Source organism: Hippoglossus hippoglossus, chromosome 24, assembly GCF_009819705.1.
Source record: "Hippoglossus hippoglossus isolate fHipHip1 chromosome 24, fHipHip1.pri, whole genome shotgun sequence".
Lineage (NCBI taxonomy): Eukaryota > Metazoa > Chordata > Actinopteri > Pleuronectiformes > Pleuronectidae > Hippoglossus > Hippoglossus hippoglossus.
The window spans coordinates 8422238-8449593 of record NC_047174.1 but is presented as its reverse complement, the minus strand read 5'-3'; the positions used below and the strand labels follow the sequence as shown (position 1 = coordinate 8449593).

General features: G+C 46.7%; 1 protein-coding gene and 1 long non-coding RNA gene across 8 annotated transcripts in view; both read right to left on the bottom strand.

Annotated features, from left to right (window-relative positions):
• sash1a (SAM and SH3 domain containing 1a) overlaps positions 1-27356 on the bottom strand; it is a 156781-nt gene that overhangs the window by 11894 nt on the left and 117531 nt on the right. For 4 of the 7 annotated variants that reach the window (XM_034580358.1, XM_034580365.1, XM_034580360.1 and 1 more), the window contains exons 2-12: positions 26476-26604; positions 16792-16842; positions 16655-16704; positions 10689-10729; positions 10319-10408; positions 10117-10229; positions 8721-8819; positions 4497-4632; positions 3099-4075; positions 995-1069; positions 646-789 (exon numbers count right to left, since the gene is read on the bottom strand). In XM_034580358.1, the coding sequence (XP_034436249.1) occupies positions 646-789; positions 995-1069; positions 3099-4075; positions 4497-4632; positions 8721-8819; positions 10117-10229; positions 10319-10408; positions 10689-10729; positions 16655-16704; positions 16792-16842; positions 26476-26604 (1905 nt within the window). The remainder of the gene's footprint in view (positions 1-645; positions 790-994; positions 1070-3098; positions 4076-4496; positions 4633-8720; positions 8820-10116; positions 10230-10318; positions 10409-10688; positions 10730-16654; positions 16705-16791; positions 16843-26475; positions 26605-27356) is intronic. The other 3 variants (XM_034580362.1, XM_034580364.1, XM_034580359.1) reach the window with 2 other exon arrangements.
• LOC117758573 lies at positions 7088-8706 on the bottom strand. Its single transcript, XR_004613311.1, has 2 exons — positions 8195-8706; positions 7088-8135 (listed from the first exon to the last, which is right to left on the bottom strand). It is a non-coding gene; the product is annotated as an uncharacterized LOC117758573 (long non-coding RNA).

Genomic DNA, 27356 nt, shown 5'->3' with positions numbered 1-27356 from the left:
CGTGCCAGGAAATGTGGGTCACAGTGTTGAGACCACCGCGACGGACAGATGTTCAACTGTCCCTCAGTGACATATTCTTTAGGGTGACATCAAGAGGCCGCTGCTGGAGCCACTGGATGCCCAGAAATAGGAAGGCCAGCCATTTAACACACTCGCACTTATAGTCTTCGTTTGCTGAGAACGAGCCCGGGGGGGACACTTCTGCTGCATGAGCTCAGCGTGAAGCGTCGGCCGCGCCCCGTCCACACCGGGCCCGGCGAGAGCGCGGCAGAGGGTGGAATCCAAATGTATGTTTTTAGTGCTCCGTGTTTATTCTGTAACCAACACAAACACCCCCGCCCACTCGCAGCCCGTGGACAGAGTGTGTGGCCGCCGCTGCAAAACTTCCTCTAAATGTTTGCAGAACACTGGGGAGCCTTTTTTGTCTCTTTACAGCTGTGCTCGGCTCACTTCTCCAACAGATTCAACACAATGTGTAGATTCTGTTTGCCGCCGGGTTTTAAACAACGTTAAGGTCTGACTTTGGTTATACATACTCAACGTACCCTATCCCGATATCAAGGGAAAGTATTAAATGTTCAAAGTTACCTGCACTTCCTACAAATACAGTGCGTTTGTGTGCAGCCAAGTGTGTTTATGTCTAACCTGCTCGGACAAGGAGCTGCTGTACTTCTTCGACATGCGCTTCCTCATCGTCTCCTTCACAGACTTCACCTTCTTGCCCAGCGAGATCCGGGACGTCGTGGGGGACTTGACCACTTCTCTGTATATCGCTTCTTGTTCTTTATTCTGTTTCGAGAAGAAAGAGTAAAAAGCAAGGATGAACAAAGAGTGAATCGGGGGGAGATTGAACGGGAGAAAACAAAGGGCAAAGGGGGGAGGAATCACAAAAACAAGGCAGTAAACAGGAGATATGGTGATTTAGCGGGACAGGCCGACTTCGGCTTGTGTTCCCCCGCAGCCTCTGCTCATTTTAAAAGCCGCCGGCACTTACGTTGGCCTCTGAGCCCGCGTTGAGCACGTGGAGTGAGCGGTTGGTCAGGTCGAAGCCTCCGAAGCTGCACGTTCTCTGCGAGAGGTGGGGGGGGGGGGGGGGCAAAACACAGTCAAAATGAGTCACGCTCAAAAAGGTCACGTTAGAGAAGCCCCCCCAATCCACACCCAACGAGGGTCAACACACGATGATTCATGCTTGGCGGGACACGGGCAGCGGTTTGATTAATGGACGTGGGGATATGGCTTGTACATATGTGGGGGCATGATGTCATATGGGACTGTGGACAGCCAACAGACATGATGTAACACAAACCGTTATATGAGCTCCTCTTTAAAACTGCCTGAGAGGCCTTCAGGAAAAGGAGCGGTAACATTGACCATGCAGAGCTCGCCGTCGGACTACGACGCAAATCCCTGGAGAAAATATCAGACGAAATCAACGTCTACTCGATGTGGTCGAGCCAAAAATATATAGTTGTGGTTTTACAAGTGAAAATGCAGTGTGTTCATTACAGTTCAGCCCTTAATGGGATTCGTTGTGTGGTTAATCGTGAGAAATGCAAACATGCACAACATATAGGGCGACAATGTGTTATTCTCATCAGGAATCTTTTCAAAGGGAGCGTGTTGTTTCTGGAGAGGACAGGGGTGGGGTGCGGAGATTTTCTTTTTCCGGACTTCAGAGGTCACAATAAGGGGGAGACACAAAGTGACATGAGAAGGGGGTGGGGGGGGGGACACAAATAAAATAGGATTTTATCGCTAATCTACTTTAAAAATCTGCCCCAAGCTCTGCATCAGGTCATTCACAAAGATGTAGACACACATATGCACATAGAATTTCGGCCCAAAAAACCTCCATGGCATTTCTCCTCCGCTTCACAAACAAATAAACTGCTGGACTAAACTCCCACGATTCCCCTGGATGAGCAGCGTCCGCGTGAGAAGAATTCGCACATTCAGTGTCTCTGTATTAGATGTCCACAGCTGCAGTCCACATCACAACTTCCCAGGAGATATAAAAAAAAAAAAGCACAGTTCGGAGAAGAGAGAGACGTCCAATGTGATGGTGATGTTTGATGGAATGGACATGCACCCAGAAAAAAAAAGCCTTTCGACGATAAATATAAGGAAAAGAAAAACAACCGAAAAAATTTAAAAATTCACATCTGCAAATATAGAGGCACGGGCCAAAAAAAGAAGAACACGAAAAGCAACAACAGAAAAAAGTGGATTCGGAGAGTTTTGGGATGAGAGCGGCCTCCAGTGATTTCACTACGACACGATCGGATCCAGGTACCCTCAAAGCTGCAGGATAGCTCCTCTACATCGCCACCTAGAGTGTGTGTCGCTACATGTACCGATAAGTGGGGAACAAGTAAGATATTTAAAGTTGAAGCAGACCTTTGTTCGTGCTTTTTAACATTTATATATTCTTATAGTCACTTTGGTATGAATATTTATCAGTAGATGTAGTTGACCTGTTTTTCTGTTTCCACTCTTTCACGGCGCAGCCTTGTGATATCAATTTGAAAGTTGATGAGTGTAAAGACACATCAGTCACTGCGGTTGACTTAATAAGGCCATTCATCGAGTCTCCGAGGCTACGTGCCGTGCAGTTCTGAGGACGAGCGGCTCCGAGCTCGTGCAACATCTCCTCCGCCCACAGGGATCAGTGTGACTGCGCGGGTGCATGTGTTCTTCGGGGATCTGACATTTATAAAAAGGCACTTATGAAACCTCCGCCGTAACTTAATATCTCAAGTGGGGCACTGCACGTCCTGTAATCATTTCATTTTCAGCCAGAGTAAAAAGGTTTGAAGCCAAAAGGCATTAACTGAAAGGTCAAGGAAGAAGACTTCCCTCTCAGGGCTGTGATGGATATGTGGCTCCTCTGGGTTTTCAGTTCATGAGCACGGCTGCACTACTTAGCTGTGGAACTTTCTAAACGGATGAGTTGAAGACCTGCCCTGTGTGTTTTTGTTGTGTTTTGCGTTTGCTGCACCTTCAACTCGAACCTCTGAGCTATTCTGCAACTTTGAAGTACACCGAGTCCTGCTCACACGAGGCGGCCGATTTACACCTCACGGTCCCAAACTCACAGACTTCTGCTGGATGCGCAAGAGCACCCGCTTGGTGCAGCGGTCCACGCTGGCCGCCCACTTCCTGTCCGCCTCACGGTCCTCCTCCAATAGGCAGCAGCGCTCGGCGCGGCTGAGGGTAACCGGGCGGACCAGCTGGGCCCAGTTGAGGTGACCGTACAGGCTCCGCTCTACCACATAGGTGATGTTCAGCTCACTGACCGCTGTACGCCCACGCAGCCTGCGAGAGGGGAACACCCAGCCCCCTCCCCCGCTTCCAAAACCCTTTGATTTGGCTACATCACAGCGGGCGGGGGAGGAGGGGGTGACAGACAGGGGGGAGACAGGGGTCTTGGGATTGCGTGAGCGCTGGTAGAGTAGGTGCTTGGTGGAGTACGCGTAGTTGGGGTCAGGTTTCCGGTGCGTCCAGCTGCCATGGTGCCGGTTGGCAGTTTGGTTTTTGGGGCTGCCTTTTGTGCCGTCATCCAGGGAGATCAGGAGGCGAGACTGGGAGTGGGGTTTGGGACGGGGTTTGGTGAGCCCATAGTAGGCATAGAGGGCCTCGTTGTTACTTACCCCATGGGAGATGGAGCTCAGGGCCTTCCGCATCTCGCTGTCGGTCGTGGAGCGTGACAGTTTCCCCTCGTCGTCCAATCCACAGCCATCCAACTCCGAGAAGGAAGAGCCGCTACCTCCGACGCCGGAGATGGAACCTCCCTGCACGCCAGAGCCAACCGGGGTCCTCCTGGGGGGCCGGATGAGACCGTGGTTGCTGGAAGACTTACTGAAGGTTTTGACCAGCTTGTGTCCGGACCAGGTGTCCAAGCTGCTGGAGGAAGGGGAGGTGGTCAGACTGTCCGTGTCTCCATCCAGAGACAGCTGATCCTGGGTGAGGGAGGGCAGAGAGGCCTCCTGGGGCAGAGGAGGCTTCTTCAGGACCCCCGTGTACAGAGCTGTGTTGTCCTCACAGGTGGGAGGTGAGTCCAGATTCAGAAAATCTAAAACCAGACAGAAACATCCGCGAGTTTGTTACTCGGTAGGATTTAAACATCAGATTCTCTGCAGTCTCATGACAATTCTGTGGTTTTCACACACCACAGCTAAGCAGCAAAAATGTCAAAACACATTCTTAAAGTCTGAGTATCAAGCAAAACCTACAAGAATATAAAAACAAATCCTTCAAGCCCTGTCATCAATTTCCAAAAACACATTTTACAATTGTTTAACTTTATTAATTAAGAGCTTAACACTTATTTTAAGCAAGAAGTGATATTTACAGTAGAAGCACGATGCTTAACACTGTAACCTTCATGGAGAAATACAATACAAGAACATCAATTGACTGATTATACTATCAGAATTAAACTATGTTGACCTGTAAGACAGATACAAGGAATTGATTATTCAATGGTTACAAACCTTCAGAGCCATGTTTCTTGCCCTCTTCCACCTTGATGAGTTTTTTCCTGACCCGGCGTGTCGAGTTCACCAGCTTGTGAAGCCGCTTGAACTTCACAGAGTCCTCCGATTGCTCATCATCTGACTGTTCACGAGACTAGATGGGAGAGAGAAAGAGGGAGGGATGATATAATAAAAAAGGGACAGACAGTCAAACATGTGTATGTAACACAAAAAATAAACAGGGTTAACAATCTGCTTTGGAGTTCAGAGCAACGTTTCACAAAAGCAGGGACGACAGAACAGAAATGTATGATTTTGTTTTGTTCATTTCACATGAGAAGACACAAACTTTTGACAAATCCAACAATTTCAGAGACGCTGTTATGATGCGACAGATGGGAGCGTTGTTTAGAATGGAGTCAAAGTTAGTGGGGTGAGAAATGGAGGATCGGAGGGATGGTGGCGCTCTGCGATGTGTGCAGGTCGTATTCATGATGAACGCAGAAATATAAATGCAGCTGACATAATGAACCACACGACACTTTAATGTGAAGAAATGGGTATTACTGGGTGACACAGTGAATCAGGATCACAGTGAATGATCTCTCTGGTGTGATGTTTCCTCCAGAGACGGTTTGCTCCAGAGTAAATGAGAGGACAGTGATCGTATGTTATGGGTGTCAACAGCGTCTTTCCTGACTTGACGGCCACTGCATTTAAACTCTCTCTGCAGCGGAAGTGGAGTGGAAACAAGAATGATTAATGAGTTTCATCAATCTCTCACTCACACACACACACACACACGCACGCACAGAAACTCCTCTCCACGTATGTGTGCACGTTCCGGCCGTGGCCTCGATGTGAAAATGGCGAGGAGCTGAGCATTGGCGAGAAGATTGTCTGGCAGAAACCACCGTCATTATAATGGCGCTCAAACAACTTAATTTGTCCCTATTTGCTATCGGTTTCCACGGCAACGCAGCCTCTCCGGTCACACGCCGCCAGCTCCACGGTCGAGGTTGACTGCGTCGCTCGCGGAGGGACACACGCGCACACATACACAACAACCCCGAGACGGATCAGGTCTTCGGGGGGCTTAGCGCTCCGAATGATGAAACCCAGTCTTCTCCTGCAGCTCTGACGCTAACGAGCAAGAAACCACTTTCTAGCTGCTGCCCAGTTCAGACCACAGTTCTGGCTCGGCTGCTGCAAACAAATATGACATTGTCCGCAAATCCTTGATGGCACCCATGACCTTTTGGTTGCTGCAGGCGTGTGAGTGTTGGAAAACCTGACTAATCATCGCAAAGCCGGAAGAGGAAACGACACATTAAATCCGAGCGGCATCGTGCAAAGTCTGTTCTACAAAACCCACCACACTTTCAGGTCGTCTGTCATAACGGCCCTGCACACAGGCTTCTGACGAAAAGTTCTGCAAACCAGAATGTAGTTTCTGTGTTAATTCTTTTATATAAGTATATCAACTTCAAAGAGAGTAGTGTAATAACAAGATTGGGTCCTAAAAGGTTCATAAAAGAGACAGTAAAAAGAAAATGTGAGGCCACCAATGGTTGGATTCACACCGACTTCTGATCTCCGTTCCGCTAACAACTGCTTTTGAGAACTATAAAGAAACCGTGTCTCGTACATCACTTTGTCATGACTCGGATACATGGGGACAACAACTGTCCTCGTGGTTTCTTTCTATTCCGTGTGTGGCGGAGGGAGAAAAGCAACAGGAGACGGTAAAGAGGTGACAATGACTTACACGTTCTAACCCAGCCCTCGGGAACAACATCCGAGGAAGCAACCACATAAACACGGAAAAAGAGACACAGGAAGAAACCCAAACACGTGAGGTCATGAATCAAACGGGGCTGAACGGCTACAATCTAAAACAAGGTCAACGCAACAATTCCAACGCCATATTTACCATTTGACTACACAAATCACTTTCAGGACGGTTCCCACAACTTGGGAGATGCACTCAAAGTTTGACAACAAGAAACCAACTAAATTAAACGCACAACTAACTTTTCCTGCACATCAACAAGAGAAAATCGAAACTTACCACCTCAGTTAAAACCTGTGTTCAAACGCGACAGGTCCCAGCAGATCCACAGTGTCTCCAATCACATTCTCACGCATGCTCTATCCAAAATAATGCCCGTGGCCCCGTGCACAAGCTGGCAGGCCGAGCTGCAGCCCGTTACTGAATTCAGCTCAGAGGAATGAGGGGCAGCTTTGGACGAGCCGTGCCGCGCAGCCAGCAGAGAAAAGGCGTGTTGTGCGCGGAGAACAATCCGAGCGTTTGAGCCCCTCTGACCCTGCCTTGGCCCCCACATCGCTAATGGCCTGTCCTGGAATGTGGGCTCCGGGTCGACAGGCTGAAGAAAGACGGCACGAGAACAAGGGCACAGAGCAGCCAAAGAATTGTATATTGCAAACATGTCAGCTGCACATGTGTACTGTATATTCACATGTCTGCTTATAGACTACAGACAGTTACTATTTGAATTTGGGAATGACCTAATTCTATTCATCAGAGGGGAGAGGGGGCCATGTGCGACACCAATAGAGGCCCCTGCAGAGAAAAAATATTTCCTGTAGTGGCCAATTTTGGAACTCGGGGCAACAGGGAGACACAGATCTCCCCCCCCCCTCTCTTCTGGCCCTGGGGGTGAGAGCAAAGTCTTTATCCTCACTCTCTCTCTCCCTTGTTTCCTTTCTGCCTCCAGCACTAGCGTTTGTTCACAGCCTCCAGAGCCAAGCTGTGTGTTCCTCTGCACAATACTCCTTCAGTGACTCTTCATCCTCTCCCCCCGTCTGCAAACCTCCCAATGTTAATCAATCTTCCTCCCACAGGAAGTGAGCAGCTGACAGTAGAGGGGGGGGGACGCGGGGGTTAAGAGATTGACAGAATGATCATAAGCCGTTTTCAGACGTGACCTCTTCTGATTTCCTTGTGTTTATCAGTGCAGATTATTATCAGGGCAGGTAAAAACGTGTTAAAAGTCCTGAATCATAGCACGTGTCTGAAGGCCTCAAGGTCAAACCTCCACTTACTTAAACATGCATTCTGATGAAAACAGTGTATAAGAGTAAATGCAATTTTCTTTGAGAAAATACCAGCGCTTTTAAAGCTGGAAATTAGTAGCACATTTCAAAGTGTGCAGCGATACACATGTGCAGTGCTTCATTTTCAGAGAACGTGGAATTTTTTGTGTTTGGATAAACTCATTTCCTGTAAAAGTGGGTCAGCGTTTGAGCCTGTGTGACAGAACGCTTATTCCCACACGATGCCCGTACAATGCAGAACTAATCAAAAGCCCTTATGACCACTATCGAGTCCTGAATCTGCATCGGGGCTGGCCTACATTTAAAAAGGGAAAAACAAACGGCGTCAACATATATGCTCTCTCACACTCACACTCACACACACACACACACACACACACACACACGCGATCCAACAGGACGTGATTGTCTGAGCTCCAGCCCCACATCTCACAGCATCTGTTACAGGACCAGCTTCAAAATAAAAGAAAAACACTTTCTCATGTAATGGTGACCGTGGAGATTTTCTCTCCAAGGACCACAGCTGACAAAATCAACACTCACAAACTAACAACTGGACTTTTTTTCTGACTGTCTCCACTTGGCTTTGAAAATGTACCTGAGCTCAAACTCCAAAATTCACTCCAGCAGCCAATTACATTTCAGATGACATGTTCACGACAGGACTGACCTGAGAAATAAAATATTGAAGCGGCTCACGACAAATTGTGCCAATATTAGTCAGGATTCACCGAGGTAACACCCACAGTACGAGGACATATACGACATGGTGGAGAGAATGTATATTTAAAGGTGGATATATTGTAGATTGGCCAGTGAATGAAGAGAAGCGAGAGAAGAGGAGATAAAGGGAAGGAAGAAGAGAGGGAGGCAAGATTAAAGTAGAGTCACAGTGGTTTCTGCAATGTCATGACATCGAGGTAGGAAACGGTTCTTGATATTTGAATTAACACACACATACACACACACTTATGCACACACACACACACGTCAAAACAACAATGGCTGTTCTCCACAACCTCCTCGGCTGAAAGATCGAACTGACATGTGAGACTGCTCGAGGTGAGAGTGTTCACGAGAGGTAGAGTAGAGGGGACAGGTGTTGGGGGTTTCAGGGTGTCAGGGAGGGTAATTGGGTGGGAGGGTAGGGGGGGGTGTACTTACGTTGCAGTTTGAGGACTGGTTTAGATTGGGTGCAGGTCCGTCAGTGCACTCTGCAGCGTCAGTACTGCAGGACTGTTTGCTGCGCTCATACTCCTTCAGCTACGTGGAGAAGAAGAGTTTAGAGAGGCAGAGGAACAGGTCGGGGGGGAAGGGGGACCACCCACTCTCACCCTGCGTGCGACATGTGTGCACGTACCAACACAGTGCTGCGTGTACACAGACAGGCACGCACACAACACAGGAGCCTCAACCAGTGATGTATTGGTAAATAAAAGGTCTCAAGTGGGGACAGGATTTGTTTACAAAGCAGTTACTGTAAGAAAAAAGTATTTTTTTATGTGTTGTATTCAATTCAATTTTATTTCTATAGCACCAACTATCATATAGGATTTTCTCAAGGCACTTTCTATAGACTTTTGTCTCAAAGACTTATGTGTGCCCTACCGAGCAGACATAAATCCTACTTGATCTGAAAGGAGAAGTGAATATTATTGGGTTTGTACTCCACCACATGGACACATACTACATATCACTGTATTGACTATGAAAAGAAACTCAATATGATGATATTGATCAGTGATACAGACAAGCACAACAAATATCTGTCCATCGGTGATTGATTGATTGGTTGGTTTGATTGAGTGTCAATCACTAGAGAGAGAAGCTGAGATCAAATCCCATCGTTTGAGAGAAAATCATAATTCTGGAAAAGAAAAATAAATTAAGATCCGCCTTGTGGAGAATCATCCAGTGCCGAGATGCTGCTGGACGGTCACACTACCCATGAGCAAGGCATTAGAAAAGCTGATTGACAGGAAGGAAGGAGGGGAGATGAAGGAAGAAATAAGGAAGGAAAAGATCAACAGAAATTGATTGAGGGTCAGAAAGATAAGAAAGAAAAATTTAAAGAAAGGCCAAATAATTATCCACCACGTCAACCTAGAGAGAAAAACCACAATGCACCAGTTCGTCACCCCAACAGATGGAGCTATGGAGTTACTACAACCATCAACCCCACCAGTAAGAACTGATCAACACACCCACACACACTCTGAGAGCCCACACCCCATAATCCCCAGTGTGTGTGAGTGTGTGTGTGTGTGTGTGTGTGTGTGTGTGTGTGTGTGTGTGTGTGTGTGTGTGTGTATATATGTGTAAAAATGACGATTCAGGATTAAAATGCAGGGCGGTGTAGGGGTTAGTAAAAGTGAGTCATTTTAGTAAGCCAGTGCTAAATGGTGGGAGAATGGAGCAGAAGGAGGGAAAAGGCAGGAGAGTAATCCAGGAGGAGGTGAAAGGATCTGGGAGGTGTTGAGGGAAGGAGGAGGAGTAGGGGGCCCGGCATGTGGGAGGAAGGTGCAACAGATGAGGCGGGAGGTCGGTGGCGTCTTCCTACCCGAGCTAGGGCCTCTTCTACGGTGATCATCTTCTCTTTCACCATCATCATCAGCTGGATCCGCTCCTCATCGCTCATGGTGATCTCGCTCGCCACGTAGCCGATGTCCTCTCCTGATGGAGGCGGAGAGCAAAGAGCGGAAGGTCAAATATGAGGCGAAATCTATTCGTGGAGGGGAGCTGTAAAACTGTGCCACACAAACCTTTGGCCGTCTGTCGCATGGCGGCTTTATGCGGAGACTTGCGGAAGTTCTGCCAAAAAGATTTGTTCTTCTTCTTGTTGTCCCATTTGCCTAAAGGGAGGGAAGCATCGGTCACATGGAGAAAACACACAACGACACACTAAGATTCACATAGTAAAGCCACAGGACTGTTGTGATAAGCAAGATCAATACATTTATATTTAGCAGGTTATATTTTCTATGTAAGTGCATCTGCATAGATCACATATCTTGCAAATATGAAGTAAGACCATCACAAACATGTATCATCTCTCCCCAAGAACCAATAAATGATAATTCACATTTTATAGTGAGCATAATAAGACAGCAGGAAATATAAAAGTCAGTTTACCTGCAGATCCATCTTCAGAGCTGGACTTGTGCAGCGACATTCTGTAACAAAAAGAGATAAAGAAAGGATTGAGAAAAATGCAAATATACATTCATGTGCTCACATCTTATTACAAAGCCCAGTGTCTCTGTTTTATTATCTATGTATGGTATAAGCAAAAATTAATTGTACAGTCTGTCTGTTCACCACTGGGGGTCAGTGGTGGTACTTTAGTGAGAGCGAACCAGGCTCCTGAGGCTTGAGAGGGAGAGGAGGAGGAGAGGAGAGGATAGGGGAGGAAGGAGAGGAGAGGAAAGGGGGGGGGGGAGCAGAGGGGAGAGGAGAGGAAACAAGAGGAACGAGAGGAGATGAAGAGAGGAGATAAGGACTGTGGTAATACATAGTGTTTAAGGATCTGTGAAGAAAGGAGTAAGGTCAACATGATGAAGACAAAGAGCGGTCAGTCAAGTGAAAGTGAACAGGGCAACACAGCGAGGATGGAAAGTATGGAACTGAGGATGAGAAGAACAGAGAGAGAGAGAGAGAGAGAGAGAGAGAGAGAGAGAGAGAGAGAGAGAGAGAGAGAGAGAGAGAGAGAGAGAGCAGGGAGAGGAAAAAAACCACAGTGCAGACTCAGCCTGTTTGTGTTTCCACTTCCCTCCACAGGATAGACAGTCACGAGGAAGACGGAGAGAGAAGAGGGAGAGCGGGAATCAGAGAGAGAGAGAGAGAGAGAGAGAGAGAGAGAGAGAGAGAGAGAGATGGAAAATAACTGAGTGGAATGAAATCTCTGACATGTCCATGCACCTTCTTAAATAACCAGAACAAACGAGGGGGACAGGAACAATTCGAAAAAGCTCCTTGTGCCACATGAGCCGCGCTCGGCCTCCGATCAGAGACTCATATCAGCACCAGCAGCCTCACCCAATTTTGACTCTGACTCTGCTTTGATCTGCTGCCGATGATGAGAAACCACATCATCTAAAAGTGGTCTTCTTCATGCATTAAAAAAAGAAGAGCGGGGGGGGGGGGGGGGGATCGGCCCTGTGGTTCATGTTCAGACGAAGCTGCTGAAAAGTTCACAGAGGAGACTTTGTTTTCAGATTGGGTTTAAATGGGCTGAGTGAGTGGGTGAAGGGGAAGTGAAGCTTCAGGACGGATTAGGTCTGCGGATGACGCCCCACAGGTGTGTTTTTGTGTGCGTGTGACAGCGAGCGGCGGCGGCGGCACGCTAATCTTTTTTCATCTTTTCAATTAAAAGGAGAATACATCATGGGGGGAAAGGGGAGAGATCAGAGGAGCAAATTTGCCCGGATGAAACCTTCAGAGACGTGTTGAGTAAATCTCGATATAACTGTGCCGTCTCTTACTTGCACTTGTGATTTGAACGATTATTATGGGAGTGTAAAGCTGCAACGGGAGAGTGTGTGATGGGTTCTGAACAAGATGAACAGCTCACGGCCCTCTCCAGTGGCTGCGTGTGAGTGTGTGTGTGTGTGTGTGTGTGTGTGTGTGTGTGTGTGTGTGTGTGTGTGTGTGTGTGTGTGTGTGTGTGTGTGTGTGTACTGTACGTGTGCACATGTGCTCATATGGTCGTTCAAACACGGCGGCCGCCTCTCGGTGCAATGGGAAATCTTCGCGCGGCTTAAAGCCCGGCTGCCATGGCAACATAATGAGATGCTAATTGAATGGAGGCCTGTATGGTTTGTCCCTCTGCTCACCCCCCCTTCTCTCTTAGATAGGCTAGGGCCAAAGCTAATGCTAACAGAACCCACTCAATAGAAGCTTTTCAGTGGCAGCGCTGCTTCCCCCCCCTCCCTCCTCCTCCACGCTCTATAAATTAACCTCCCACATGCTCGCTCTCTCTCTCTCTCTCTCTGACACACACACATCTGCACGCTCGCACATTTTTAAAGAGTCTGAATGCGTTTCAAAGAGCGGGTCGGTCCAGGCATTGTGCGGCGAGGCATCTTAATTGGTTTAACCTTAAATCTTTGGCATGCCTTTCAATTTCGATTCCGCTCCTTGCATTGAGCGCGCGGCATTTAACTGCTCTTATCTCATTAGCATAAGCTAGCTTCTCTATTCAAAGCCTATTATAACATACAGTGTCTTAACGCTGGCCGACCCTATGCAGTGTAGGTGAAAGTTTGCCCCCCCGTGATTCCTCTGCACTTTGAAAATTAACATGGAAGTGTGAGTGAGAATGATATGTCTGACAGTGTTTTTTTACGTGAGTGGGATGTAAAGCATTAGTCATTTTCAAAATGATTAAGCTGGGAGTAGCGTTTACGCTTTAGAATGATGATTCACAACCGCAGACATGTAATTCTGAGAGTAATCATTTGGAAAATATGCAGAAGTTGCACAAGTATAAAGAAACACAGAATAAAGAAAAGGAATGACAATAAATAACTGACAACTAAGAGGAATTCACTCGTTCACATTCGTTTCCCAGTCCGCTGTGGTCTTCTGTGGTCATCATGATGTACATGTTGCCATCAGCACATCCAGTACGCACAGACCCATATGCGGTTGCAGCCCAAAGTGCGTGACCGCTCTGAATGTACGTGTCGCCTGCACATGCTCCAAGTTCAATACATCCACCTACTGTAATGGAATGGTACGTAGGATCGGTTGCGCGTGCATGGAATGACGGGGACCCTCATTTTAGTATGAACGGAACCATGGGTATGTACTGTACGTGTGACCAGAACGAGTACGCAGCTCTCAGCGGACACGGAGGGCGGATAGTACGGTTAACCCTCGACGTAGACACTTATCTTATGAATCACATGTTTGAGACAACTCCTATCCTGTGCGACCAGGAAAGCTGATAAACCAGCACGTAGCATGTTGGGACACACAGCTGTGCGTCTGCTGGCAGTTTTTACCGTGCTCAGCATAAATCACAACAACGTACACACGTACGGTGACTGGGTGTTTTCGCGTGGGTGCGAGGCCGGGCCACCTGGAGCGAGGGGATCTCCGGTGCCCTCGTCCAGACAATGAGAGGCGGCGACCCTGTGCGACAGTGCCGGTTGTCGCAGGAAGAGCAGAGGGACGACCTTTTCGGGGGGGGGGGGGTCATGGAAGAGGTTGGAGGTCGCAGGGAAGGGGAAGACAGAAGGTCATGTTGCAGGAAAATAGAAAATCAAACCCACAGAATGCACAAAGTGAAAAAATTAAAGAGAACTTGAGTGCATTGTAAGTGTGGGAATATTTAGACTGCTGAGCAACTGTCTCTTTAGCAAATAGCGGCTCCATGAATGTGTCGCAATCCTCAACCACAAGTGAATAAATATGCTGACAAGCTACTTTAGTTTCCCAGCATGCTAATGTTGTTCTATTCTTCACATGGCACGGCTTACGTTTCCATCTGATTATTAGTTACATAAGCTTGGATTCTACATGCAGTTGCACAAATGCCTCTCGTTCAGACCCCGTCAGAGTCGGGAACAACTGTGTCTCGCTTCTGTGCACACGTACGCTTTTCATCGAGTTCCATTTACCTCTGCCGTTAACGTCACTGATAAGCATGAGGTCCCCTCTCTGCAACAATGCCCACCAATCAATCACCTTCCAAAAACAGGAAGTCTCCGGCCTAAAGCCCCCAGCCCTCTGGGAGTGCTCCGTCATCATCGCTTGCATACCGGGGATTGTGGGAGCTGTGCCCGCCTCCCTCCGACAAACCCGACGAGAGGGTGGCACAGCCCCGAGCTGAAGTCTGGGTAATCTCCTCTGGGTGCTTTTGTCCCGCGGAGAGGTGATGATGGGGGTATCCGTGTCTGTGCGTGTGAGGGTTTATGCATTGTGCTGCCGCGAGGAATATGTCTGAGGAATGGGAAGGGAGGTGTGTGTGTGTGTGTGTGTGTGTGGGCGGTGGGCTTGTCCATCAGTCTGCCTGTGCATGATAAATCATTCTACCTGGAACCCATTCACCACAGTGGAAAGTGCACAATAGGCTGTGTAATAGAGTGCAGAACATGGGGTGAATGCGAGGACTGGCAGTGAAGGATGGATTACGAAAAAAAGAATGAAAGGTTCTGAGGGGCGGGACGGAGGAGACTTTGTCCTCGAGCATTAGAACTTTAAAAATGAGGTTAATTCGATAAAGATGATACAGAGCGCCTCCTACCCGACTTTCACACCAGAGATGGGGCTTGGGGCTTTGTAAGAAGAGAGACAGAAACGCGAGAGGGAAGAGTTAAAGTGGCAGAGGTGAAGAGAGGGGTGAATGTCGAGTTAGATTAAAGACTAGCTGAAGACTCGTGGCAGAAAAAGTCTGTATACTTTTGAGGAAGGGGAGAAAAAAAAGAAAAGAGAAGAGTACAGTCGCGGGCTGTTTCTGGGCCTCTCTCGAACAGCAGAGAGACGTCATTCCCAAAAATTTGGACATCTGGTTCCCATCATCCTCAGCATCTGTCTGCGCGACATATACAGCCATAGGAGAAGAGATCACGTCTGTGGTATGCGCTTCCTCTGCCGCACGTGGTCGTCACATGAACATGACAATTCCACTGCGGGGGTCACGCGTAGGTGACGGAGCCGAACAAATTCAGAAAATGAAGAAAGATTGAGATAAGATTTATTTCGACTCTGGCCCTGGCGAACATGTGATTGGGGTTCCACCAGGGCTACCATTTCCACTAATCACCGCCAAGGAACTGGTTCCGTCTTAAAATCTCCAGTCGTCATCTGGCTGTGAGAAAACAAATGTCCTTTCCCAACACAAACCAAGCAAATCCAGCTACTAAAAAGCGGCCAAACGTGTGCCACTGCAATGAATATGGACCGTTTCAAATGTGCTGAACAGCTTATAAGGGTGATCTCATTGCGGGCAAATGATGGGAGAAGTTCTGCATGCACACTAAATACAAAATGTGCAGAAAAGTGAGCTCGCACACACTTTGTGTTCCAGGAACCAGTGAAAAGGAACCCCACCCTTGCCCAGCTCCATCCTGCTCTTTCATTCATGATTCTTTGCTGTAATCATCTGACGATCACCCTCTCTCCGACTCCCCCTCTCCCCCGACTGGACACAAAGGCAGGAAGGAAGCGTGGACGGCCAGAGGACGGCTGCTGGACTGAGCAGGTCGGCCGGAGGAAGCAGTCGGTGGTTTTTCTTCAACCGCAGCAGGGATGTGACTGAGGGACCAACTGCTGCTCATATGTGTAATATCTCTAAATGTTGGCAGTTCATTTCCAGCAAACTTTCATCTTAACATTCATTAGATGCCGTTTCATCCATTTCATCATTACCGCCATTGCAATTTCTCTTACAAATGATTGCAGCAGTGCATAAATGAAAAGGATCGAGGGTGGAAGTGTGCAATGCATTACTAAGTAGCCGTTTTGGGATGTTACCTTAAAGCATAATTTCTAGATAATGAAGCTAACTGGTGAATGATTTTAACATCATATCTTCATACATGAATAATTTAAAAAAGCTTGGAAATCATGTTTATTTGTACAGTGAGTGTATACCGTTAATTTTATGTATTTTTAATTTAAATTCCCTCTTATTGTTTATATATTAAGTTTCCCAGCGTATTAACTGTAACGATATATTAAAACAAAACGCTCTGTCTGAGAAAATCTGCATTTTCATTTGTGTTTCAGGTCGGTAAAACCTGTGCCGATCACCACACTCATCTATGAGCTCAGAGGTTTCCACTTGGGGAGGCGACCTCTGCACCCACTGGGCGACCTTTTGTACAAGCTGTCAGGTACGAGATCTATCAGTCTCATGAGCTGCATCTGGATGTGCGTGCGGTTCCATTTCCATCTATAGGTGCAGACATACAGACAGGCGAAGTGCGATGCATGAGGCGTGTAAACGGTTTGATGAGATCCAGACACCGGCCTGTGTTGCACATTGTGTTGACATGGAACAGACACACGTTTCAATCCGCGCACATTTCATGCTTCCACACTGGCTACGATCATGTGTAACAGTAATGAACTGGGGGGGGGGGGGGACTTACTTTCTGTCTGTTTCAGGAGTCGACACCTCACTGCTGAAGCCTAATGATTCCTGAGGACGAGAGAAGAAGACAGATGTTGGACTGAAGTTTTTAGCCAAAGCATGTGTACAACTCCAGAACTTAATGTCTCTGCCTACCTGGATTTCATTACGGAGCTGCAGAGACGTGCTGCTCGAGTCCTGTTTCTCCTGAAAAAAAATGTCGGGGAGAGAAGAAAGAAGGAGAGAAGAAAGAAGGTCGGGTGTCAGAGTCACATAATAACACAGGGACATGAAAAGCAAGGACAAAACAGAGAGGACTAGAAAGGTTAAACAAGTAGAAACAAGTGCATGTGGAGAGGAAAGGTCAGTTGACTATAGAAACAGTGGACGCTGTGTTTGACAAAGCCCTCATGTGGGAAAGACATTTGTCGGTCAAGTTCATGCAGACACCCGTGTGTCATGACAACAAACACTGGCACGTGTGTGTGTGTGCGCCCTTCCATCGACAAGTCAAGTCTTGCTCCAGGTATCGGAACCTGCAAGACTCGTTTTAACTGTTATAGAATGCAGATGGGCGGGGGTGCAGCCCGAGTGAAGCACGACAAAAGCACCCACGTAACCAAGAATTCCACAGCGTGATCACAATGGCGCTTGGTGTGCACCTCCCTCAACACGAGGTAACACCAGCTGGTTGACATAACATCTTCAAAACACAACACACCTCATCTGACTGAAGTAAATGGCAGGGGAAAGTGGTGTGCCCCGAACTGTCCTGTACAAAACCAGTGGAAAATAACACCAATTCAGCCTCGCTCACGAGTCGTGGCGTCTGCATGACGGCTGTTTTCACCGTTACACGGCGCTGGGGCTCGGCGACAGTATGTCTAAAGCAGGTGTCCACATCATGACATATCCAGATACAAGATGTACCTGAAACCACAGGCTTCTGCAGACGGACGAGAGGAGAATCACAACTAGTCTGCAATTTAGATTTCGACCTGCAGCATGTGATCATTAAAAGCCAATGAGGCGCTCCGAGGGACTGCTCGACCGCATAGCTGCTTGGTGGCGTGCTTTTGATCGCTGGTGGAGGAGGTTACCTAACTCCTTGTGCCTGTGTCTCATACAGTGGGCTTTTAAAGCGCCATGGAAACAGATGGGTTCAGCACATTGCTTCAGGGAAGAGACCAGATTTTCATGTTTCCATGACTTTCAGATTGCCATTATGTCAGCGTTGTTCATTTCTTTTCTCCTCACTACACAATGAGAAATGTGTGTCTCTACTCTCTGTATCCACGGCATGGGAATGAGCTAAGATGAAGTTCACCAACAAAGGCTTTTAGTTAAAGTTATACTCTTTGTTATGACCTATTTGTTTTCCAATATTTAAGGGTCACTGCTATGGTGTTGTTGAGATTCACAAAAGAGAAGAGAAAACAACTGAACACAAGTTCCTTATTTCACTTTCGGTCTGACTTTAAAATGTTATCATGGAAAGAGAAGAATTACTGGAAACATCTTATGATGCATTGTCTGTGATTATATCTACATTGGTAAATGTGCGTCATCATGTGTCTTATGTATTCAAAGAAGGATTGGAATGACTCTTGTTCTTTGTTTCTCTTGCAGACTCTTTGTGAGCAACGAGATTAAGACAAAACCGGCCCTGGTATGAGGCTGACAAAGGGTTTAGAGGTCTCATATGACAAAGAGCCGACCAGAGACGTCTTTCTATCAGACTTGAAGATGGTCAAAGCTAAAGCTGTGGTGAACTTCTTCCTCTGATACAGATTATACAGCTTCAGGAGCATTTAAAGTAGTTATTTTAATAAAAGATAAGAATGCTTGGATAAAAGATTTGACATTAGCGAGGTGAAGATGGCTACAAGACCCAGAGGAAGCGAGTCGACGAATGCTACATTCCTAAAAACAGTCGATGAGACTTTTTGCTGCTGTCACAAAGCAAAAGACAAATGGAATCTGGAGTTTCCCCAAATGAAAAGCAGGAATAGGAAACTTAAATATGCATCATCCTCTTGCTCTGCACACCCAGATAATAGATCGTAAGACGACAGTCACAGGAAGCTGAATGCATGATGCCTCCATCACATCACGCTTCCTTCTAATCAGAGCGACCTCCAGTTTGACCTTATTTTTCTTCTGTGGCAGAGCTTTGGGGAAGGGAGCACGATGCTTCCACGCCCTCGCACACCAAGCATGAGTAATACTTTAAGGACTTGGTCAGGAGTGACATACCCTCCTTTAAGAGCTCTTGAAGAGCCTGGAGCCTGCGGGTCAAATGAGCAGAGAAGTGCTGAGGTGGATAAAAGCCTCAAAATTTGCCTGAGCCCTCCACTTATCACAGCTGTAATCACCTGAAGACAGAGTGCGGAGGTGTTAGCGAGACAGACTGGCGGACTTTAATGTTAACGTCAGCACTGCATGTCGCCCTAGTTCATTTGTCTGTTCATCTATTTGTCTGTTACAGCGATCAAGCAGGCAGACGCACAGGTCCGGAAGTTTTTCTTTGGGTGGGGGAGTAAATCAGGCCACGCAGGAAGAGCCCAATAGAATTCATCCATCCCCGGGAATACAGGGATTCCCATAAGTCAGAGAGCAGGTACCTGTCTAGGGTCATAAAAGCTTAAACCAACAGGCGTGCAGCAGTGCGGTGTTTGTTCTCATCACATTGCACAGGCTGTGCACGAGGAAAATCTGGGACAGGCCGGTGTGCCTTTTGTTTTGCAGAGGCAGAGCTTATGCAAGACAAATATATATCCTTTAGAGAGGCACAGCTTTGGCAGTCGTCAGACAACTGCATTGTGCCGAATAATGTGGGCGTGCTGGAAAAAACATAAAGAAGGAGACAAACAATGAGCAACATGTGTGCTCGCATGCTCGTGCACAGTCCTGGATACTTCCACAGAGGTAGTGGCAGTTCTGCTATCACATCCTCTTTGATACAGTCAGTATGTCAGACCTGCTGGTAGTCAACGACAGGCACAATGTCAGCTGGTTGTAATTAATTTTAAAAACACACAGCAACACTGTCAAATCAACATCTGGAAAAACACACCACCCATACACACACGGACCCTGACATGGGCACAAACATGCCACCAAAGACAGGTACCCATACTAAGGAGCACCGACACACACACACACACACACACACACACACACACACACACACACACACACACACACACACACACACACACACACACACACACACACACACACACACACACACACACACACACACACACACACACACACACACACACACGATACAAAGCAGCTCTCTGTTCCTCCCACTCCTCCTCAGCTTCCCCTTACCCACCGTGTGAGCGAGTCATCTCCGACATGGTAAGAGGCAGCGAGATGGCGAAAAAAGACAAGGAGAGGATCAGTGAAAAACAAACAGGCCCTACATCCCGTTTGCCTTACACTGCAGATATGCGGGGTGAACTTGTCACGGAGAGGGAATTTGTGTACAAGTTTCCCAAGGTAAACACGGGAACATTCTGTCAGAGTTGTGCACCGCTAATCGGGAAGCAGACGAAAATGGTGGAGAACTTGCCACATTTCCTGAAAGAGAATATCTGATCAATGCACATTTTTGGGGGAGGGGGTAGTGTGTGTGAAAACCTCAGTTCTCACACTCCCACAGGGACTTTGCTATCCTTTACATGAACTTGCAAGCATCAACTTGAGATACTGCCCCAGTTACCCTGAATTGGCATGTACGCGTGTGCATGTGCTTTTCCTCCAGATGTCCAAAGGGTTTGTTTGTGCACAATCTTCTCAGTGTGTAGATATGCGTGCGAGTGCGATGCAAACGCACAACTCTTGATGATTGTTTAAGCGTGACTGAATTGAGTTAAAATAAAAGAAGTCAGTAAGGGAGCATAAAAGAGAGCGAGATCCGGCTAATGAGGATCACGATGTGGGCCGACAGGGAAACTGAAACGGCCCAACACACACACACACACCCACCCACAAACACACACCCCCACACACACCCACACACACACAGACACACGGGAAAGTGACTGTAAGTCTAATCACTGCATTGCTCTCCATCATTAACCCAGAAACTACAGCTAAATTCTGTTTTGCTGCTGCAGGAGCAGATTCTGTTAATGAGAGGGAAAGGATGGAAATACACAGGAGTGCTGAATAGCAGCATTTGGTCCAAACACGACTGCAGGGCCCACCACAGACATGAGCTCCCACAGCAAAGCTACTGCCAACCTCAGAGCAAAACGTAGGCATGTATGCGGCAGAACTGGAGTCCAGGTGGCTTAGTGGATTTATGCCAACTGGAATGGTTGAATAAAACTGGGTGGGCGAGTTTCGCTAGGTGGGACTGCACATGGTGAGGGACAGGCACCAACTGGAAGGCACGAAAAAGACGTTAGCTGTGGGACCGGTAGGGCCCGGGGCAATCCTGCAGAACTGGATCATTTGGAGGATCTTCTGGCAAGATCGGAATGCATTCGCTTATGATGACACGCGCACGCAAACACGGTATATTCATTATCTCAGCGTAAACCAGTCTGTGTGTGTCACGTCTGAGCTGCTCCATGTTTAAATTCATTTACGAGAGACAGAAAACCATCAGTCACACCTCTATCCACCTCCTTTCCAGAAGTTTAGATAGTGTGTGCGTGTGTGTGTGTTTGTATTCTTGCAGCACAGCGGGCCTGCGGGCCTGCGGGCCTGCGTGCCTACAGTGCGGAGCATTCCTGGGCCTCGTGGATCATTATTGTTTTGGTATTTCAAGACAAATACCAAACTTATTACAAATTCCAATGACCGCCGGGATTCAAATAGAGACTAATAAATCATACAGTACAATTACAAATATACCACTTGCTTTCCACAAGGGTTATGCCAATAATGGGGCTATGCACACATCACTTGAAAGTAATCTTTTAGCAACACGCCCTGCTCTCTGAGCATGTTGACTTGCGACATTTCTAAGCAAAGCCCCGAAGAATGGGAAGAATAAATAATCAGCAGAATTCACAACTTCGCTTGTCTTTCTTCTGCACTGTAGTTTTAACCCAGCTGAACTGGCCCACTTTGACGGGAGAGCTTTCATGCAGGCGTCAGCACATCAGCCACACACTGGTCCTCACCTCGTGGCAAAACAAAACACGAGTCTGTGCTTGCGTCTTGACCCCGACTGTCGAGCCACTCAGCTAGAAAACCATAACATGGCATTCCGGAGGGGAGCGCGTCGACGTGACACCAGCTGAGGCCGTTCGCTCTCACAAGTATTTCAATTATGAAGTCAACAGTGACTGAGGGATTTGGGTAAATTTGGGTTTAATCTCCACCGCCTGTTTATTGCCCACAATCTTAAAATGGCCCTTAAGGACATTAACAGCGATTAATGTTGCAATGTCTCATTATGATTCACAGCATGTAGAAATGTGTTAAATTGATCCTCTTACAAGCACAAATTCCAAAATGATGCATATCTATATTGCAATGTACTTCATTTGTTTAACCACAGCGGTTTGAAAGAGACGAGAACATCTAGTTTGATGTTTTCCTCCCTCGGCAATGCACAATTATCCACCAACCAGTCACTGCATGTCTGCAGATCACTGCAGATCCTTCCTCTGGCTTCTGAGTCCATGTGGACGCTCAGCAGCAAAGACAGTCACACCAGCAGTAAAAATACATGATGGTTACAGTAAGTTAACGCAGATCTTATAAAGTGTTTTAGTCACTTCAGCTTCAAATTACTCAGTGTACAAAGTAACACATGATAACAGAGGGTTAAATTGCGGTTGAGCCTTTATTACCTTCACCAAGGAGGTTATTGTGTTCAGAGGATTACATAAAAACTACAATTTTTTCACTTTCTTAAATATCTTTGTTGATTTCTCAGATAATTGTTCATGGATCTTGATGAAAAAAAAACCTGCATGTTTATGGGAATGATCATAAGTGTGTGCAAATTAGTGCGGGTCCAGATAAAAATCCGGATGTAGTGAAATTAAAATGTGCTTTCATAAGGGAACGTTTGAGCCTGGCAGAGGAGTCGTCTTTATAGATCAAATAGAAAAGCTTAAAAGTTTTGCCTGAACTGATGCACCTATTCCAAATTAAAGGATTTAATAAAGGATTTAATAAAGGATTTAATAAAGGATTTAATAGCACGACGAGCACAGATAGCACAAAGTATTTTCTTTAAAAGCATCTTCTGAAAGTTTCTGAAAGGCTGAAAAGGACATTGAGAGGAACTTGGAATTCATTTATAAACTCTGTAATTATGTGTGGAAATTAAATGATATGCTTGTAAACAGACTCACGTCATGCTTGATGTCTTCGTAATTTGTTAAATAGGTAGAAGAAACAAGGATTATACACTTATTTATACAAATTATATTGACAGCAATCACACCATCAATTGTCCAGAAGATAAACCTGCTCAAAGGATGAATCGGAAATTTCATAGCTGGGGCTTAACGGTAATCTTTACTCTTTGGAGTGACCCTTCACTGACCCGTCACTTGAATCAACACGTTCTGTTGAAGTTGCTGAACTCGTTGCTCCTTTTCAATACTTCCTGTCACTTCCAACAATACGCCGTGTGCATCACCAAACCAGCATGCCAGCGAGAGCCATCCCAACGCTTGTTGTCCGTAGAGGCGCTGGGAAACTGCGCATGGCAGCGCTAACCCATAGGTCACATTCCCAAAAAAGGAGGATGTTGCTTTAACCCCTTGTTTCCCTGCTACTCATAAAACCAACACGAAGATGTATAGATATAACCGAGAGGAGACCAAACAGGAAGCGGGTACGTCGATGGTCATCTCTCAGAGAGCCTCTATCATCAGCTACTGATTGGGAGAGCTTCACATTTAACCACAACAGAGACCGAGAGGAGAGACGTCGACCGAGAGCTGGCAGATATGTCGTGCAGGGGGAAAACAATAAACAACAACACAATTTTGATCAGTGCACTTGCTGAGTCTGAGAAAGTTTAATAAGAGCTCTTCTCCTTTCTCTCTGGTGCCACCACTCTGACCAAAGCTAGACTATGGACACTAAACTGCCTAATTTTATTGTCAGCATGCAAAGTTAAGTCCCAAAAGTCATCAAACGTGAACCTTGCACTCCTCTCGTATGTGTTTGACCTTGCCCTGTGACCTACTTTTTTCTCAACCTCTGCCTCTTCTTAACGTCTGAGTGCGAAGCCAGGAAAGGTCAAAGTTAGGCTGAACTTTGCTCTCAGACTCGTAAGACTATGCTGACCAGGGCTGATCCGGATTAACTGGGAATGACAAATTCACCTCAAAATAAAGTTGAGAGCTGTGAAAGTATTTAACAACAGAAAAGAAGTGACCTATCATTTTTTATAGAGACCAAAAAAAAAAGAAGCTACAATGACCGGAGAGGGAGTTGTTCTTGCGGAGGCCTGATTGCTTCGGCACCATCCTGTACCCTTTAAAAGTGGCAGGTCTCTCCCTAAAGGCCACGTCCCTCAGGAGGGCCACTTGCTTCGCGTCTCCCCGTTAACGTGGCTCTCAGACATTGTGACTTTCTCGTACCATTTTTCTATTGGCCCTCGGAGAGACGGCTGCATGACGTTGGCTTGCAGCCACAGATTTCTGGACACACTTCACAAGCTGCAATCGTCATTCGCTGCTCTTTCTGACTGGGGTGTTCATTCCGCTGTCAGCTCGTCTCAGCCTCTGCCTGTCTCTCTCCCCGTCTCCTCCAGTGTATAAACTTCTAATTGTTTTAATTTAGTTTTACAGATACTGTGCCACAGCCTTTGAGACTATGACGGCGTCGAGTCTGGTGGAAAAATAAAGCTAAATGAACGATGCTGCCCAGGTGAAGGGATCTGGTAGAGAAAAAGGCTGCAGTAGACTTGAATGTTCCCCAAACCTAAATTTAGAGAAGGTACTGAACCAAAATCTGAGGCAAAGTTCGCTCCATACAGCGTGGGTTGATGCTGCGCTTCTGAGAGCTCACAATAAGGTGTTGTCTGACCTATATTCCTTCCTTCGTGTCTTTTTCCACCTCTCCTTCTTTCTGTTGGTGCCAAACCTTGCAGAGTGGCGGGACAGCTGCAGGCTCTCACACATTTCCCCCCCCCCACCACCACTTCTCCTCTTCATTCCCCTCATCCTCCTCCCTCCGTCTTCCTCTGTTCACATCCTTATCCTCCTCCTATGTGCCGGGCTTCAGGCTCAGGGCCCACTCAGCTCTTTTGCTCTCTTCTTCTACGCAGTACAATCTGTCCTTATTGCTTCCTCTTCCTCTGTTTTATCTCCTCAGGACGAGACCTTCCCAAACTATAAAACATCCAGAGATATTCCTTATTGTTACTGGAAAACTCAAGTGATGGGAAAAAGAAAAGATCGAAGTCTGCAGCCACGCAGAAAAAATGTTTAACCTATGATTGGACGTAGAAATGCGTCTATACCCATCTACAGCTACGACGTTTTATGCTTTCCTGGCCCTCTCCCTGCGAGCTGTGAGAACAGGATGTCTGTCGTCTGCAGTCATTAAAGGAAAGGGCAAAATAAATCAGCTATCGACCCGAGCTGTACCTGTCAGCCCAACCAAAACCATATGGCCCGTCCTCAAGCGGAGGAGGCCTCCAGCTAAACTGGAAAACCAGTAATGACAGACAGAAATAAAGGAACTATTTGAACTGAGGCTAAAATAAGAAGAGCTGCGGTAACATGATATCAATGTGAGCAAAATCTGTGGAGGAAGAGTCGTGATTGCGTCAGGCGTCTGTGTTATATTTGTAACTTCCTTATTTTATTCACGGCCAACGTTTTATTTTTAAGATGACCTAAGCTGTAGCCTCAATGGGAAAAGGGTTGCGAGGAGGTTAATTATTTGTATTTATTTGTTTTCTAAGGCTTCAAACGACTTCAATTCACCATGAATAAATCATATGAAGTTAGCATCGCACTCAGCACTCGCTCTGGTTTTGTATGTGGGCCTTCAGTGGCAGCACCAGCAGCATTCCTTCAAACGTTTGCCTGCAGCTTGGCAACCAGAGGGGGTGCCCCACTACCCTACATCCTTATGAAAAGGACCCCCGAAACTCCCCCAGGAGCCTCCACAACAACCCTGCGTTCACATCCGGAGAATGTGTTCTGCCTTTGGTGAAAGTCTTAAAAAGGTCCAGTGTGTAGGATTCAGGGAGATCTACTGGGAGGAATGGGATACAATGTTGATAACTATGTTTTTATTCACGTATAATCACCTGACACTGAGAACTGTTGTGTTTTCGTAAGCTTAAAAAAAAAGACCTTTACATTAAATTGAGAGTGGGTCCTCTTCCTCTCAGTCTGACATGTCGTACTCATATTTCCCAGAACTGAAACACCGGCTGCAAACAGAAGACCTTTCCCGTTTTTATGTTACCAGAAGACAATCATGGGTTCTCCTGCACACGATGAAGGGGAGGGTGAGGTGAGGGGGGTTTGCAGTTGGCGCCCGCACCACTGCATGCAACCGAAATCCTTCACACTGAACCTTTAAACCTTAGCACACATTCATATTCCTTCTGTTGCTATTTTTTCTGTGCCAGGTTGTTGGTTAAGACTGTGGAAATTACACGGTGCTCGAAAAGAGGGGTTTTAGGGTCATTATTAACGGATTTGCAAAAAAATGCTTGAAGCAATCTGTGGGCCTGTGGGCTGAGGAGAGAGGGAGAAAGGCTGTTGTTGTTGTTGTAGTGTGTGTGTGTGTGTGTGTGTGTGTGTGTGTGTGTGTGTGTGTGTGTGTGTGTGTGTGTGTGTGTGTGTGTGTGTGTGTGTGTGTGTGTGTGTGTTAGCATGCATTTACCATGTCGAGCTCTTGGGAAACTCGTCGTTTGCGCAGCTCCTCCACACGATCGCTGACGTCACCGAAGCAGGTGTTGTAGTACTCAGAGTACTCCTGTGCAAGGTCATCTATGTTGCCCAGAGAACCATCCTGGAGGGAGAAAGAGAGGGGAAAAAGTTCAGCCAGAGACCGACAACATCCTGAGAAAGTAGATAAAAGATGTTGATGCAAAATCTCCATTTGGACTTGTTTTTCGAAACAAGTGAATCGTGACTATATAAACGAAATCTGTGCCACAGAGACGGAAAAAGCCGGATCAAGTTAGTCACCTTATAGTGACAAACACGTGTATCTTCATCTTTGTGCTCACTCACAAATCATTTTCCAAATACATTTTTTTTTAATTTAGTTAACCTTCAACGAATGCAAAACACACACATTTGGAGGCATGTTGTTCCCACTCCCCGATCTGCTCACATGTTCAACACAAATACAAAAACCTCAAAATACCCCTCAATAAAAGGTCTGTGTATTTTGAACATAAATCGATTGTTATCAGGTCCCTCATTCAGCGAGTGTCTTTGGCGAACCGTGGTTTGTTCTGTGGTTTTGTCTACGCCGAGGCTCATATCTGAGATGCCCTTTACCTCCTCAGACGTTCCACCGGACTCCAAACCAAACACACTCTTCCGGGTTGCTGCAGTTTAGATCAGCACAGTTCCTGTCTTTGTCTGAAGATTTGTGTTTAGGATTCAGGGAGGAAACTGTGCGACAAACAGTAGTGGGTCACCTATCAGAGTACCCTTTGAGTATAATGCTCAGGGATCGACCTCTGGGTTACCTCTGGAGACATTAATAGTGTCATGACTTCAGACCCGGCTTCTATGGAAACGAGTCAGCAA